Source organism: Nicotiana attenuata, unplaced genomic scaffold (assembly GCF_001879085.1).
Source record: "Nicotiana attenuata strain UT unplaced genomic scaffold, NIATTr2, whole genome shotgun sequence".
Taxonomy (NCBI): domain Eukaryota; kingdom Viridiplantae; phylum Streptophyta; class Magnoliopsida; order Solanales; family Solanaceae; genus Nicotiana; species Nicotiana attenuata.
In genome coordinates, this window is record NW_017670332.1 from 242,858 (window position 1) to 260,857 (window position 18,000).

General features: G+C 35.3%; 1 protein-coding gene across 5 annotated transcripts; it reads right to left on the minus strand.

The window, feature by feature from the left end:
• Positions 1 to 3,174: 3,174 nt before the first annotated feature.
• LOC109237988 (pyruvate, phosphate dikinase, chloroplastic) lies at positions 3,175 to 12,852 on the minus strand. 5 transcript variants are annotated; one of them, XM_019404405.1, is made up of 21 exons: positions 12,718 to 12,852; positions 12,135 to 12,410; positions 10,429 to 10,485; positions 9,387 to 9,617; positions 8,565 to 8,702; positions 8,233 to 8,395; positions 7,878 to 8,113; positions 7,648 to 7,776; positions 7,305 to 7,484; positions 6,858 to 6,995; positions 6,401 to 6,565; positions 6,158 to 6,319; positions 5,978 to 6,067; positions 5,657 to 5,795; positions 5,290 to 5,467; positions 4,804 to 4,933; positions 4,453 to 4,581; positions 4,128 to 4,265; positions 3,959 to 4,036; positions 3,530 to 3,621; positions 3,175 to 3,404 (listed from the first exon to the last, which is right to left on the minus strand). In XM_019404405.1, exons 2-21 carry the CDS (start codon positions 12,402 to 12,404, stop codon positions 3,362 to 3,364), a joined length of 2,886 nt encoding a protein of 961 aa, XP_019259950.1. In that variant the 5' UTR covers positions 12,405 to 12,410; positions 12,718 to 12,852; the 3' UTR covers positions 3,175 to 3,361. The 5 variants fall into 5 exon arrangements, with proteins under 5 accessions (XP_019259950.1, XP_019259951.1, XP_019259954.1 ...); XM_019404406.1 differs by having other exon boundaries at positions 12,135 to 12,430; XM_019404409.1 differs by lacking the exon at positions 12,135 to 12,410.
• Between the last annotated feature and the right edge of the window lie 5,148 nt (positions 12,853 to 18,000).

Here is an 18,000-nt window from a genome sequence, read left to right on the forward strand (position 1 = left end):
AATAATAAGATAATAACATGTTGAATTCGTGAGAATCAATAGAACATTAAGAGTGAAATTTAGCAGTGTCAAATCAGGATAACACTCTTGCACCTATCATGTTATGACCCTTATTTCTCACACTAATAACCAATCAATTCTGCTAATCTCTAGTTCTTCGTGATTAATTGTTATTTTCTTTACTTTTAGTAGTTAATTGTAGTTCATAATCATTCTCAATCAAAGTGTTGATCATCTCAAATAGCGTTTAAGCCAGAAATTACTTGAACATTATTTAAATCCAATCTCTGTGGAAACGATAATTAAACTATACTATATTTGACTGGCGAGCATAAATTTTCTATTGTGTTTTGTGCTCGTCATAGATACCCTTAGAATGAGCCTATTTTCATCTTCCAAATAATAGCTCAAATAATCATAATTCTTTATTTTAAAGGGAGCTACTTTCTTGTGCTTTTCACCAATGCTATGCATGTAAGTCGTGGAGACATCACTCGGATAAGTTAATTCATAACCGCTACTAATCTTATCAATAAACTCATCATACGTAACATCTGTACGCACTTTTATTTAGAACCGTCTCTTTACTCTTCGAACGCCAGGTAAAACGAGTAGGGCACTCTTCTCATTCACCGTGACAATCAACTCCCGATACTACATAATTAATCATTTTGTGATTGTAATACCTGAAGATATCACAAATATATAAATTATTGGTTTAAAGAATCAAGTTTTTTGCAAACATCCTAGTGATGTTTCAAACATTCTAAGAAGATGTTTAAAACATCTTGAGAATATACTTAGGATGTTTAAAACATCCTGATTGAACTTTCAGGATGTTTGAAATAACTACCTACAATTGTATCAGAATGTTTTAAACATCTCACATGATTTTTTAAACATCTCACAGCATGTTTAAGAAATCGCAGAAAACTTGCAATATCTACAGACGAAAAAATAAGCTTAAACACCAATTACTTACCAACAGTGACAAATAGACTGAATATCTCCCTTGATGTGATGCACAAGTCAATTTAACAAATTACGGACAAATGTTTCTCAATGGTGCAAGGGTCAATCTCCAATTATTCTTGTTCTTTCTTCACCAATCTTTTTTAATAAAGAACAAGAAGCTCAAAGAAGAAGATCTATGGAAAAATAATGTTGGGGTTGAAGAAAGAAGAAGAAGAATAGGAGATTGAACATAACAGAGAAGAAGAAGAAGAAGAAGAAGGAGAAGAAGAAGGAGAAGAAGAAGAAGAAGAAAATCATAGGTTTTTGGGAATGGGGAATGTGGGCTGGGAGCGGGAATGGGGAGGGTTTTCTTTTTATTTTGAAAAATTACCAGCTATGTCCATTTATAAGTTGCTCATTACAAAAATTGGCCAATTGATAAAATATTACTAATATTAGCCAAATTAGCCAATTAGCTATTTGTAGCAAAAAAAATATCAAATTTTTACTTTGTTTTGAGTGGGTGTTATTAGAATAGATTGGACACAACTTAAGGAGCTTGAATCTCAGTTTTGGGATGATTTGGTGAAGTTTTGAGGTGGTTTGAATTGAAAATTCGAAGTAAAAGCTGAACATGAAAAAAATGATATGTGTATCACATTGTGTATCATTTGTGTATCACATATGTATCATATTTGTATCAATTGTGTATCACATGTATATCCATGTATACCTCTGTGTGTGTTACATGTTTGATACATGTCGCAGAAGACTTTTTTGAACTCGATTTAATTACGAATTTTGATACAAAACCAGTCCAAATCACCTCCAACCTTCCTCAAATTTTGTATATTGACTTATCTATATATTTTCAATGAATTTCAACTATACCCATTGAAAAAGTTCCTTTTTTGTTTAGATTTTTGAAATATTGTATAGATTTTTGTATTTTATCACCTTATTTGCTACCCCGTCCATGAAATTTCCTTTCCCTCTTGTATCTAATGTTGCTAATCACGCTTAAAAATATAGAAAGTGATTTTTGCATGTGATTCTTTGAAGGAACGGACTCTATTATTTGGTTTTTCAATTTTTGTTGGCTAGTTTTGGTAAGTCTATGACTAATGGCTAGAGATTGGTAAGTTGAAATTTATTTGGGACATTTGTGTAAGTTACCCTTCTATTTTTAGGGGGTGGGGCCCAGTTGGGTGTTGTGGGCTAGATTTTCATTTTTTGGAGAGGGTTGGGGTCCATTTAAGGCATTTGTGATAATTCTAGAAGTTTGGGGTTCTTTTTAAACCTATTTTTAAATAATAGACACTAACAATGAAAGTGTCTTTTCACAATAATCTTAACATTTTTGTCTCAAAAATTGATTTAAGTATTCAAAAGTTCCAAATATTTAGATCCCCCGAGCAATAGGGCTCTCCATAATGCCTACCAAATCTATCCCAACTGCTCTTTATTTTCTTGTACAAGAGCTTTTTGAACAAAATTCAAGTATCTAGCTTGAAATCAATTAAATGTAGGTCTATTGTTGTATAAAATTTCGGTAGGTCTATTGTCGTCTAAAATTATGATCTGCCTCCTGTCAATCGAAAGGCAGGGCGGCACACAGAGATATTTGTTTAAATCCAATTTGTCGTAAATTCAACAAATCTATAGAAGCAAGTCATGTTGTCTGTCGCGAATAGGGATCTGTTGTTGGACTTCAGATAAGCCGTTACAAAGCGCCATCTGACCAAAGGAGTCTGACGTACTTTTAACACTCAGAGAATGCTTAAGAACTGGCCAGCAAAGAAAGAGATCGGATGCCCAGCTGCCTAAAAGAAGTATTTCAGTATGATTTAAAATGGTAAAGAAGTCTCCCCTCTGTAACCATCCTTTGAAAAAACAATTATTCTGACTTATATTTGCTTCCGAATTGGGTGATAATTTTAAGCAAAGTTAGGTAAGTAACTAAGTAGACAAGTTTTAAAGTGTTTTTACTCAGTTACACAGTACGTTGAAAATGTGGTCAACATGCCACAACTATTACTTTTGACTCCTTGCATGTATAAACTCAACAAAATTCAACTCCAATACCTTGATCCCTTTTTGCAATTATAATTATCCTTCGGAACTGATGTAACAAACTACACTATCTCCTACACCTAGTGAAGCAAACATATATCCATGCTTGAAATATAAACTGTAAAAAACAGAATACAAGAATAAAGATGTGAAAAGAAGAATAAATCTGTTATTTATTATTTCGCACCACAGGAAACACTTTTTTGTCTATAAAAAGGAAATAATAGATTTTGTTCCCTTCTTCTCTAAAACAACCTTTTTTGTACTAATCTTATTATTTATTTTGCAGCTTCTGAAAATCGAGTTTTTCTTCCTTCTTCCTTGAGCCTTGCCTTCAAACTACAACTTGAGCTGCAGCTAGCCTAGCAATGGGCACCCTGTTTAAGCACATGAATTATACAAAAAACATTAATCGCCAAGTAATATAGTCATGTACGAAATGTTTTTGGAAAAGACGCGCGAAATTCTAGAAATCAGCAAAATACAGTTTCAGCAAGGTTACCTGAATGGAGAGCAAGAAACATAGTCCAATCCAGCCTCGGCGAAAAATGCAACTGAAGAGGGCTCCCCACCATGTTCTCCACAAATTCCAACCTGTTATATCTCAAGAACAAAAAGAAGCCTTACACTTTGAACTAAAAACTAAGAATGTAGTACCCAAAGGGACAAACTGCTGATAATGACAAGGAAAATGATCCAACAAGACCAACAAGTTAAATGGAACTTGAGAAAATTAAAGTTTCTTTTAGGGTATCACATGCAAGAGTTTAACTTCTATACGCTAACAGCTAAAGAAGTAAGGTCACTTAAAAAATAACTCCAGGTTACTACCCATAAAAAGTGAAACTAACTTCTTGGATGTTAAATTACAGAGTGTAAGAGTTATTTACAGTGTATACAAGTTCAATCTCTTATTCAGTTTGTAACTGACCTTCAAGTTTGGCCTCGCTGCACGACCTCTTTCAGTAGCCATCTTGATGAGTTGGCCAACACCCTTTTGATCAAGGACCTGAATGACATTAAATCTTCAAGTTTCAACATGCTAGTTTCCAATTTTTTGCATATCACACAGAGAGTAGTTTGAGATATGACAAGCTAACCTCGAATGGATCATGTTGGAGGATGCCTTTAGATAGATATATTGGAAGAAACTTGCCTACATCATCTCTACTGTACCCGAACGTCATTTGCGTGAGGTCATTGGTCCCAAAGGAAAAGAACTCTGCTTCTTTAGCAATCTATCACCAGTTTACAGAAAATATGGAGCATAAGCAAAGCAATATAGCAAAGTGGAAGCTTTTCTAGAGTAGAAGTTAGACTTCTCATGGTTGTCGCTTGTGTAGCATTGGGATCGAAATATATCATTGAAGAGATTAGCAAGTTGATAATCTTTTATCACTAGTAAAATAAGAGGAAAAAACATACCTCGTCTGCAATCAAAGCAGCTCTAGGAATCTCTATCATGGTGCCAACCTTATAATTCAACGAGGTACCCATCTCCGAGAAAACCTTTTTGGCAACATGACGGATTAAACCGACTTGATGACTTAATTCCTGTCAATTAAAGATGCACTGTCACTTTGAAATTTATTTCTCAGAAGGGTTGGTATGACGGAAACAAAGGTAAAAATCCACTATTACAAAATAACCGAATCAACCCCTTTTTATACACTTCATAAAATGAAAGGGCAATGATGTCTCTTTATTCTTGATACATCAATTATATCAAGATGTAAGAGTAGGAAAAAAATCTTACATAGGCCACAAAAGAGATACCTGAGGTGTTCCAACAAGGGGAACCATTATCTCTGGAAAGACTGAAATACCCTGGTTGCTCATAGCTATAGCAGCTTGAAAGATTGCACGAGCCTGCATTTCTGTCAGCTCAGGGTAGGATATACCTAGCCTGTCAAAAAGAAAAAACAAACATCACTATTTGAGAGAAATAAGTTTGCTATATACGGTTTTCAGACACAATACAGGTTCCAGCAGCAAACTGCTAGCAGAACATTATAAGTAATTTGGTTCTCGATTTTTAGTATAAAAGAGGTAATGCATTGCGTAACTCAGAAATCGTATTGGCACTACCTGGATCTAGTTATGCATCAAGCATGGAATTTGTGAGATAACATATGCACCTTTGCAACATATATATAGACTAACCATAATCTCCTTACTTTTAGACAACATCCTCAATCGTTCCGAAAAATTAAGTAATGCAGTAAAAATAGATCAGTTGTTTATGATGCGAAAAGATCAGACCTGCAGCCTCGAAATCCAAGCATGGGATTGACTTCTGATAATTTCTCAATCCTAGAATAGACATCTTCCTCGCGCATGCCTATATCTGTTGTTAGTTCATTGACAATCTCTTCTAAGTTCCCTTCTGGCAAAAATTCATGAAGTGGTGGGTCTAACAGTCGAATTGTCACCGGAAAACCTGAAAAGATAGAAAACTTAGGACAACTGACATACTCTCTTCGGAAGTTTTATGTCAACTTGGAAATCTGGACAGTCGTTCCACTAGCGCAAACTGAATTTTAATTATGGCTGTACTTTTATGAATACAGAAATGCACTTTTATCTAGCAAGGCAGTGAAATACAAAATCTGGACACTATTGAAGTTACCATCCATTGCACGGAAAATGCCCTCAAAGTCGGATCGCTGATAAGGCAACAATGAGTCTAGTGCCTCCTTCCTCTGCGCAGGAGTAACTGCCATTATCATCCTTCTTACAGCTTTTAGCCTTTCGTCTGATGCAAAGAACTGAAAAGAGAGATATACATCAGCTCACCGCAATATAAATAAACGAATTTCACAATAAAAGATATGGCACTTCTCTTGAGACAGTACTGATTATTATTCCCCTTCATTGAAGTACGCAAGAAAACTGGAAATCGCCCGAAGAGTGGCAGTGTAGATTGCAAAAAAATACAACAAGTTAGTACCATGTGCTCTGTCCTACATAGACCAATCCCTTGAGCGCCATTATTCCTTGCTGTTAGTGCATCTTCTGGTGTGTCAGCATTTGCCATAACCTAATCCATTGACAACATATTCATGATCAGTTAAAAGTATATCATCGAAGTAACTTATGAAGCATAATACTACTGTATATCCTGCGGCACCTTGATGCGCCTTATCTTATCAGCCCAAGACATGAAGATCTCCAAATTGCCAGTCATAGCTGGAGGCGCGAGTGGTTGTTTGCCCAAGATTACTTCACCTGTTGATCCGTTCAATGAAAGCCACTCTCCTTCATGAATCATTTTGTCTCCAATGATGACGACCTGCATTAAACTGGTCAAATGAATTCTTCCAAGTTCTTTGATGTCAACACTAATGTTCATTTTCGGTAGCTTTAGCCTTACCTTGTCCGACTCATTAACACGAATATCAGCACACCCGGACACACAACATTTACCCCAGCCACGGGCTACAACAGCTGCATGAGATGTCATACCACCTCGTGCGGTTAAGATCCCAGCGGCAGCATGCATGCCTCCGACATCCTCTGGACTTGTTTCAGTTCTCACCTTTATATGCCATAAGGGAAAGTTCAATTTCAAGAACGAAGAAACTGTTAATTGCACAAGGCAAGAACGTTGTGAATGTTGTTTCCAATAAGTCCAACTTCATTAAGTCAATAAGCTGAAACACTGATGTTGTATCGATAAATGGTTGATGAGAAGATATCAATAAACAATGTCTTAGTTTGAGTTACCTCCCTACAAACACTCCCCTCCCCTTCCACAGGACAATATAAAAGAAAATAAATCATGGATAATTCATATAAACAAAGATATACAGGGTGAGGCGAGGAAATACCAAAATAGCACTCTTCCCTTGTGCATGCCATGCTTCAGCATCTTCAGCACAGAACACAACCTGTCCCACTGCTGCCCCAGGAGAGGCAGGAAGGCCATTGGCAATCACCTTGTCTTTATAAGCCGATGGATTTTCAAACTATGACAAACAAAAGAAGAAAATAAGTATTTATCTTTATATTGACAATAAACTGATAAGCATAATGCATCATCTGAAAAGTTCAAGTGAAGTAGTTCTTGTTGCCTATCCGGAAATGATTATCCAGCAAATCCCTTTTGATGTACAGTCAGAGTGGGTTATTAAAATAATACCATAAGTGCAGAATATTACCTTACATCGGAGCTACTAACTGATACATTCTAGAGTTGACTATTTTCTAAAAGCAAAAAAGAGTTATTGCATAAATGCAACATCACACCCATGCAAGATTTATCAACATATCCGGACCTGGGGGTGAAGAAGTTGGTCTAGATGCTGTGGCTCCACCATCTTTATAGCTGTGCGCTTGTCAACAAGTCCCTCATTCACCATGTCAACTGCTATCTTTACAGCTCCTTGACCCGTACGCTTCCCTGTTCGGCATTGTAACATCCACAGTCTATTTTCTTGAACAGTGAATTCGATATCCTGCCATTCGCCCCAAAAAAAAAAAGGAAAGAGAAAAGATTCGTAATAATGTTCTGATTTTTCTATTTAGTGGAGATGTATAGATTATTAATCAGAATCTGAAAATAGAAAGGTAAAACAACTAAGCAATATGCTGTAATCAAATATAATACCAGAGGTTTACCATCATATCTTTATAATGCCGCTCTAAAATCTCACAGTTCTCAACAAGCTCCTTGTATGCTTCAGGCATACACTCCTTCATTGTGTCCAAGTCCTGAGGCGTTCTAATTCCAGCGACAACATCCTCTCCCTGATTAATGCAGTGTTTATCAGCTTTTTTGACAAAAATATGAGACGTTCTTAAAACTTCAAATGCACCATAAAATGAACTAAAATAGCATAATTTTAGACCTGAGCATTGACTAGAAATTCTCCATAGAGCTTCTTCTCGCCGGTGCTTGGATTCCTAGTGAAGAGAACACCTGTTCCCGAAGTGCTACCCATGTTCCCGAACACCATGCATTGAATGTTTACTGCAGTTCCTTTAAGTCCTGTTATCTGGTTAATGCTTCGATATTTGATGGCTCTTGGACTGTCCCAAGAATCAAAAACTGCTTTGACCGCCAACTCCAACTGTTTTTTGGGATCTGTATACAGAATCATAACCCACAAAATTTACTCTCAATCAAAAAATTGACAGAGCAGCCCTTTTGTCACCCTTTTAGGATGCAGGCCATCAGTGGAAGATGGTTGTGATTTACAATACCTGAAGGAAACTTTTCACCCTTAGCTTCAACATAGACATTTTTGTACTGTTCCACAAGCTGTTTAAGATCAGATGCTGTTAGCTCTGTATCAAGCTTCACTCCTTTGGCGTCCTTCATTTTCTCCAACTTCTCCGCAAATAATGAATGTGAAATACCCATTACCTTCATTCAAACAGAGCAATGTGAGAATCGTAGGAGATTAAATCTACGAAGAGAATTTGACCAGCGGTTTGTTTCCCTTTCAAGAAATGTAGGAAAATTTGAAAAAGAAGGACGTTGATACATGACTTGGAAAAATTAGAAAGGACAAGACGTCGATGAGAATACTCACCACATCTCCAAACATGTCAAGAAACCGTCTGTACGAGTCATAAGCAAACCTCTCTCCACTTTTGGCAGCCAAACCAGTAACGACTTCATCATTGAGTCCAAGGTTCAAGACAGTATCCATCATCCCAGGCATAGAAATCTATAAGTAGATCAAGCAAAAATTAGCAGAGGAATAAATAGAAATAAAGTAAACTACATACATGATACACCTAGTTAAATGGACTAACATGCATAATGTCTAGCTCTGAACTAATCTTCATTCTCAAATTGTCCAACTAGAAAGACTAAAGCTTATGTACAACCAATCAAGAGATTTTTTTTTATTGCTTTAACTTAGAAGGAAGATTATCCACAAAAAGATGTCTAAAGAGTCACTTAGCAAAACAAGCACCTCTTGAGCACTCAAAATATACATCACATTTTTTATATTCAATAAACAAAATTAAGAATTTTTGAGTCAATAATATGAATTATCACAAAATGCGGAGTATTAGGTGTACTGTTATAGAAGCAACAACAACAACAACACCAAAAAACTCAGTGAATTCCCACAAGTAGGGTCTGGGGAGGGTAAGATGTACGTAGCCTTACCTCTACCACGAAAGGGCAGATTGATAAGTAGTTTCTGATAGACCCTCGGCTAAAGAAATGATGAAAAGAAGTAAAGGCTACAAGTAATAACAACAACAAGATAAAAAGAGAAGACCGAAGCATAGTGTTATAGAAGCCATGCTCCTAAAAATGATTTCTTATGAAGAGTGAGATATAAGCAAGGACTATGGATGAAGACATAAGATTACACGAATACACAGAAAAGACTTACAGCTGCACCAGACCGAACCGAGAGAAGGAGGGGCTTGGAGGGGTTCCCAAGGAAAGCTCCCATGTTTTTCTCCACAGTCTCCAAACCTTCCAGTATCTCCTCCCACAGTCCTTGTGGAAGCTTTTTGCCATTCTGATACTCCTGGCATGCTTCTGTCGATATAGTAAGGCCGGGGGGCACGGATAATCCAATGCTCGCCATTTCGGCAAGGTTTGCACCTTTACCTCCCAACTACAATACATATACATATGTGCATAATAAGCTTAAGCTTCAAAATTTCAAAATATAAAGAGTTTAAGTTTTATACGCTAACAATTTAAATTAGGGCAATTAAAAAATAACTACACATAACTGCAGAAATTAGTGAAATTAGTAACCTTATGGCAGACTACAATGGATTAAATTAGACTGATATTACAACAACAACAACACAAACAACAACAACAACAACAACCCAGTAAAATCCCACTAGTGGGTTCTGGGGAGGGTAGTGTGTACGCAGACCTTACCCCTACCCGAATGAGTAGAGAGGTTGTTTCCGAAAGACCCTCGGCTCAAGAAAACAAAAAGACAAAAGGAGACAATATTAGTATCACCACAGAAATCATACCACAGAAATCATACTAAAAATAGGAACAACATGAAATCCAGAAGAATTAAAAAAGGCAGCCTGGTGCACAAAGCAACTTGTGTTACCCCAAGGGTTGTAACGTAGGCAGCTCATTTGACGTAAGCATCCGTAGCTGATTCCACAACTCGAACCGTGAAGTAACATGTACCGTTGCTCCAAATAGAAAAGCAGTAAACTAGAAGTGTGCCAATGTCATACTCTATGCAGTTACTCAAACTTGTGATTTATACCAATATCAGTAATTTGAATGTTGAAAGTTCAACAATTACAGTTTCTTAGCTGAAGGGTGAGGAAAGAAAAAAGCAAAAAAGAATCTTTGGGTAAAATTTAGTGCAAACAAATTCTAAATGCATGTGAATTGCGAAGGAAAGAAAATAGAAAAAAAGAATTAGGAGATGGAGAATAACTTACCAAGGACTTCATGCCCTTGTTTCCTTCGCTCTTTCCTTTCCCAAAAGTGTATACTCTCTGCCCACCAAACAAACAAACAAAAAAGATTGAAATTCAACTTACAGAAATATAAAAGGCCATTTTAAGCTACGTAAAACAATTTTGGATGTATAAAATTCAGCAAAATGTACCTGCATGTTTACTCTTGAGGAAAAATTAGCAGATATGTGCAAGTGTAGAATTCAAAGAACTCAACAACTATTGCCTCCTAATTCAGTAGTTATCACTGAGTGAAGAGTGATCAGTCTCAGTGAATGAACAAACTTATATATAGGCACGTGTATAAGGCAAATGTAGGTGTCAGTTTTAAGCTGCCAAATGACAGATTCAACCTCAAAACAAGAGCACGTGTAACATCTTAGTTTGAAAGTCAAATTTTTACTTAGTTTCTGTTTTGTTTCACCAAACTCTAGGTTTTTATCCTCAACTATAGCCATTTTAACAGGTCTTTCCTTGGTTGGGTAATGAGATCCCACTTCCTAAAATCCAGAATTACTAAAAAAATAACACTCACTCGGGTTTTTTTAGCTAAAAAAGTTCGACTCCAAATATTTATGTTTTAAAAATTTAAGATCGACTCCATCCGTTTTAATTTCTGTGAACTTATTTGGCTAAGCACAATTTAACAAAAAGGAGAAGACTTTTGAACTTATATTGTAAAATAAAGTATATATATTTTGTGTGACTATAAATCAATACATAAAGATAAATTATTTCCAAATATTAAAATGGGTCATTCTTTTCGGTTCGAATTAAAAGAAATATATGTTGACATAAATTAAAATGGAGGGAGTATTCATTTTCTCCGACTTCACCTTTGTTACTCCTTCAAGGCATATAATGACTAATTACACTTATTTAAGAAAGAAAAATAGGTATTTAATCGAATATCCTCTAATGAATAATGTAATTAAATAATATTTGTAATGAATATGTCAAAACCTTAGACGAAAAATAAAAAGGGCTGGAGTGGTCAGTACTACTGTCGAAATCCCTGCATATGCGGAAATCTCTACATATGTGCATAATAAAATGTTGAATAAAAATTTGAGCATTTGTATTACATAGCTTAAAACAACTAAAATGACAAAACCAAATGTTTTGTTAAAAAATAACCGTATATATTAAATTTGACCTACAATAATCAGTACTCTATATATCAAGTCTAATATAGTAAGTTGAAAAATAGAGTTGAACATGCTATAACCAGTTAAATTGTATTGAGCCAGTGATAATACCCAACATCCCTCTTGCCCTCGCGGGTTTAAAACACGTCACCCGGGTCTAAGGCTTATTAACTTATATACCCAGCATTCCTCTTGTGTTTTGTGTGATTATGTCTAAAGTCTGAGGTGTTACATACACCCCCTCTTATGGGCTCTGCATCCTCGCTGAGGTTTGCCCCACCGCATGGGATTTGCCTAGACTCAGCACTGAGATTTGCCCCGCCTAACCGGGATTTGCCTAAACTCAGTTGAACTCTGACTCACCATCGGTATGGCTGACACAAGAGTGGCTCTGATACCATCTGTAACAGCCCAGCCCGCTAGTGATATTGTACGCTCTAAGCCTAGACCCTCACGGTTTACATATAACTTAAATTGATTGTTAATATTAATATATTAAACCCCTCCAATAGTAATAAATTGAAAAAGGCGAGTAAGTACCTTTTTTGTAGTTGAAGTGGGATCTGAAACAGGACTTAGAATTGCCTGAGGTGGAAGAGAGCCAATATTTTGCTTTCTGAGATTTGAAAACCCATTTGCTTCTTGACTGCACCTAATTACTTTACCTCGATTACTACACCAATTCACACGTATGTTCTTTGCTTGAAATAGTTGAATCTGCTCTTCTGTATACTTTTGTTTGACTAATTTTCTCATGTACATATCATTTGTATTTGACTTTAACAATAATCCCTTCATTGCTGAACTCATCAAATCCTACACACAAAAAAACTCCCCTGCTATATATTAATAAATGAAATTTTTAACTAATTCTAACATGAACTGAAACTTAATATCAGACATAGAACTGAAAACACACAGCAAAAATTTGCAAGTGAAGGCATTTTATTTAATTCCTACACACAAATTAAAGTCCCCTGCTAAACAAACAAAAGGGTAATCAAGAAAAGGAATTTCAACATAACCTGCAACTTAAATATCAAGATTCATACATATAAAAGGAAAAGGAAAACACACAGCTAAATAACATACTTTATGTGATCAGCAAAAGATGCATGCATACCTTTGTTGTGATTGAGTTTGAGTAAGAGCTGAAACTTCAAAGTTATTTCTGAAATAAACAGAAAAAATGGCAGTTGGGCTATGTACAAGGACTAATAGTATGGTAGTACATGAAAATATGAATGAATTAATAGCAAAAAAGAGAAACATTATTTGTGGACGATATTAGAATGGCATGATCAATAATGGTGTTAGTCTTTTTGCAAGATGGTTAACTGTGACTTTGACTAATTGGGAGGGAAAAACATTTCTGATATAATAACGAATTTCCAAAGTTGCCCTTCTTCATATATATCTTCTTCTTAAACAATGTACTTGTATTTATGTTTTAAAAAGTCATTAAATATATATACATAGGAGATCAACGTTCTAAAATCTAGAACGTATAAAATTAAAATTTTTACTCCACCTCTATCTCGTGTATAGTGTACACCATGCAAGTTGAGTTGGTTATGTATGGGCCAATTCATGGCATGGCACGCATCTCAACTCGACTAATAATATTGCTTGGCATGTTTTTCGTGATACTATTTTTGTTTTTTGCTCTTTTGTCAACTACTTAAATATCCTCTATTACAAAAAAAATTTGAATAAACTTTTACCTATTTCAAGCATCCAGTTGCTTATTTTTTACCAAATTGCTCTTAGTTATACATTTTCTTATGCTTTTATATCTCTAATTTTGTTTTTTTTTTTAAAGACTAAAGATAGTAACAAATCAGGACCCATAGAATTAAGTTAAGTCGTTTATAATCTAGAATTATGTTAACAGTTCATTTTTAGCTGTAATATGTATGAAATTAACCCAAATTTCTCTTTCATGTATTTGGTTATGCTATTCGTAAAGTTGATACAATATTGTTAGGGAAAAATTTGAACATAATTTGATTATATAAATGATTTTCTATATTTAATAGATATACGTAACAGAGGGGATAATGCTACATGTGTAATGTAACACTAAAGTAGAGGGGAAATCTTAATATTATTCTAACTTTGAGGAAGTCCATTTGCTTTACTATTAAATACTTCACTTCTTTTTTTTTTTTTAATGTGCTAAATACTTGTAGTACAATTTTAAGCATAGTCTTATGGTACAATCCAATAATTAACTCACAATTTATGGAAGATATGGTGTAAACGTAATAAAGGGGGTGGGGGTATTTCTGGTAAAGCATTTTGAATGATTCTAAATTTATGATCATGATGATGACCTTTAAGGAGATAAAATAAATAGCAAAAATGAAAAATAGAAACCAAGTAAACCCAAAATGTGTTCTGGAAAAATGGGACCCAATCCACACTTGTTGGAATATACTTTTTACCAACGAATTTATGCCACGTGGCATATCTCCTAACACACATAAAAAATAAAAATAAAAAAAGAAGTTTGTTTCTCCATATCTTATAGTTTTCCTTCTTTGCCATTGCGGTCTCCAGAAAATGAGGAAGATTCCTTTTGGCATATTTATTTGGACATTTATATTTATAAAACATAATAAATGATCCCTTTTTATTTTAAATCAACAGTTCAATAAGAGAAGGGGGAAAAAGTCATGAGGCTGAGAAATTTCAAGAACCACTACAAATTTGAAGCTGAAAATTATTCAGCCACTAGATAAAGAGAGAGTATATAGTACTTTACCATCTTTGTCGAGAACTTTCTAGAAAAGAGAATCTAAATGCCTTTCAATCTGAAATGGAAAATCTCTTTCTGAGTTTCTCCATTTTTAATGTTTAATTTGCCTTTCAAGCATTTAGTTCAAAAAGGATAAATAATCTAAATATCCATAATTCTTGGATGCTACTTGTCCCAACACAACACATAACCATGAAATTAAACTTTTGTCAATTTCTTTTTGGTCAACAGGATACTATATTTATAATACTAAGTTAAGATTGTTCTTACATTGGGTTGTTGAGTTAAGCCCATCGTACCAAACAATGAGTAGTCCAAGGCTACATTTACAATATTACATCTTTTAACGTTTCTTTCAAAAATAGTTCGTAGGGTGTCTATCCATAGTACTTCATTGGCAAACACCGGAAGAACTACCAAAAAGTTGATTCCTGCTCCCAACTGCTTTCGTGCCTCTACTGCCAACTTGTCCGCCACCCTATTTGCCTCTTTGAATGTGTGATTTACTAGTGGATGGCTCAACACTACTAGGAGAGACCAGTATTCACAGATCAGGGGATCATTTATCAGATGACCATTGTTTATACATTGTATTACCTCTGTCTAGTCCATAGTGGCCTCTAAGGGCACTAGATTGTTTGATCTTGCCATTTTTAGGCCCTGATGGAGGGTATTTGTGCACTTGATTTTCCCCATGTACCTTGTTACTCAGCCCCCATTGTTGTTTCTAATTACCCCTCATATTCTCCCGTGTTATCTTTTTTATGGTAAGCACCATCAGTGTATAGCTTGTAACAACCCCTCCATGGGTGCTGCCATTCAATAGAGACAACAGTAATGTGTTTGGGCTCTTTTCCTCCTATTACTATGTGCATGAATTTCTAGCCGTGTTAATGGCCACTCTAAAGGGGACATGATCCTTCCTATGGTTGAAGCTGTTGATGTTCCTGGTTATCCAAATTTGCCAAAGGCATAAAGGGATTAAAGTGTCCCCATTTGAGTATGTCAAAGGGTTGGTGCTTTACCTTGTTAAGAGTGTGCCCCCAGATTATTTGGCTAATTACAAGGTTTGGGATGCTGAGGTTGAAATGGCTTTGCTCAATTCTACCAGCATTGGTTAGCATTGTCACATATGAGGAGCAAGTGTTCAATTGTTTCTTCCTATTTGTCATGGAAGAAGCGCATAGGGTTAAGATTCATAGCTCTTGAGTGGAGGTATTGTGTTGTAGGGAGCCTAGCATGGGTTACTAACGAAAGAAAGTATTTTATCTTGTTTGGCAATTTTTGGCCCCAAACCCAGTTGAAATCTTTCCCATAGTTGTGATCCTGATGATGGCTCAGACTTCTAATGAGGGTATATGCAATTTTTGTTGAGAAGAGCCCACTACCAGTTTGGTTCCAAACCATGCTATCCAGATTCCCATAATTAGGATTAACAAAGATAGAATTGATAGTAGTAACTACCTCCTCAGGAGGTCAAATGAGATATTACTAATGTCTCAGTTACCCTCATTATAGAATGAGCCTACATTCAAACTCTCATCTCCTACGTTGAGTGGACTACTGATAATAGAGTTTCCATACAAGGGATCCATCTGTCACCATAAAGGTTAACTTTATCCCCCTTATGTACTACCCACTTAGTAGCCTTACTACAACATATACCAACCATTTTTGATATTTTGCCAAGTCCTAGAGGCAACATGCCTAGAAGGGTTCGTGCTAGTACAGTGCTTGTGGAACAGAACCCTGGCCCACAGGACATTAGTATTGTTGTACATCCTCCAGGCCAGACCAGTGTGGGGTGGCAATGTTTCTGTTTCAGCCGTGTACACTCCTAAAGCACTTTGTCACAATTTTTCACCCAACTAGGTGCATTTTCTTCTTAGCTGCAGCGGTACCCCAGATGAAATTCCTCTGAATTCTGTCAATTTGGTTTGAGCTGGGAGCTTAATATATTGCATAACATGGCTAGGTATGCACCCAAGAGAGGAAATGGGTCTGAATTCTTAATATATTCTCCCAGCCATATTTAGGAAATGGGTTTTCCAGCATGCAAGCTTAGTCTACATACTATCAATAATAAACTGATAGTCTCTCTATTGGTGGGTCTTTTGTGAAAGATAGAAAAGCCCAGGTACTTACCAAAAGAGAGTCTGGGTTTAATGGTCAATATCCTGACTAGTCTATCTACTTCCTCTCGGTAGCAGTTTGTGGAGAAGATAACTTTAGACTTGATGTTATTTACCTTTTGTTCAGTAAATTACTCTATTTTTATTTCTTTTGTAATTGATGGACATGTTAAATTATGGTCTAAAGATTTTTTTAGCAAACTGAAAACATTATGAGAGAATGTTAGACTTCTATCTAAAATTTCGCAAGACATTATAAATCTTATACCACAATCTAATATTTTATGTGCAAACTATAAATTGTATGAGTAAACATGGAATATAAATCTAGCGTTGTTTGTAAGGAGTAATTTCCCGATGGACTATGTCTGTATTTGCATAATTTCTCAAAATATGGTCAAAATCTAACAGTGACTTCAAAAGAGGATATTTGCGCAAATGCACCTTAACTATGAAAAATAAGTGCTTGACAGGAATTGCCCTGTAAGAGACTGGTCTTTATATATTTGTCATTTCGAAAGTATTTAGAAAATGACCATCGACCTACACACACTTATTTCTTATCAGGGATTTTTTTTATCAGATTGGTAGATTTTATGGTATATTTACTCTACCTTAATTGTTAATTATTTACGATCTCTATCCGACTGGCATGGCTTTTGTGATTGTTGAATTGATCACCAAACTCAACCATATTTGCATGACTTTGTATTAACATCATTCGACTTATTTGTTATACTGTTTACAAACTCTACCTAGTTGGCATGATTTTGTGCTTGTTCAATTGTTCACCAAACTTTACTAGGTTGGCATGACTTTGTGTTATCTGCATTTGACCTACCTGTTAAATTATTGATCAAAGTCTACATGATTGACATAGTTTTGCTGTGTTGTTCAACAATGTTCTTGGAAATTGTAATTCCAATTTCGTTCAAACCACTCTAAACTTACTCCGAATGATCTCAAATTTAAAATAAAACCTTCAAATACCAACACAAAATAATCCTCAATCATCAATTTAGTCAAACAACACCAAATCAAGGAGACTCACTTGTCAAAGGATCAACGATAATGTTTTAATATCTTTATAATAAATCACTAACTTGGTGTTTGAACTAAAAATTTAAGCAAAATTTATCAACTTTCAAATAACTTTAGCAATAATCAATCATTAACTTCTAGTTTCTACCCACAAACAGGAATTTAAAGCTTCTAATATTGAATAACTATGGTATTCTTAGTAAAAAAGAAGCCTATTTTTGTGACAAAATAAAAAACGGATACTATTTAAAGACTAGTCCCTTAGGAGAATAACTAGTGTAATTATTGGATGATCTTTGGTAAATAGCCACTTTTTAGATCGACTATTACAGTTTAGCTATATTTTAAATTGTATTGACAAAGTAGCTGCTTATTAATGCTAAATACAAGTCTAGACAAAAATACCCCTATCTAAAATACGTAACAACTCCATGAATGACTACTAGACTTTGAATATTTATAAATTTAAAAT

What these genes read in the sequence shown, in the direction of transcription:
- LOC109237988 (XM_019404405.1), bottom strand. Translation starts at nt 12,404, where the DNA reads ATGAGTTCAGCAATGAAGGGATTATTGTTAAAGTCAAATACAAATGAT. An exon ending in TTGACATGTTTGGAGATGTG is followed by an intron (nt 8,396 to 8,564) that starts GTGAGTATTCTC and finishes GTTTGAATGAAG; the next exon opens with GTAATGGGTATTTCACATTC. An exon ending in AAGGGAAGAGTGCTATTTTG is followed by an intron (nt 6,566 to 6,857) that starts GTATTTCCTCGC and finishes TGGCATATAAAG; the next exon opens with GTGAGAACTGAAACAAGTCC.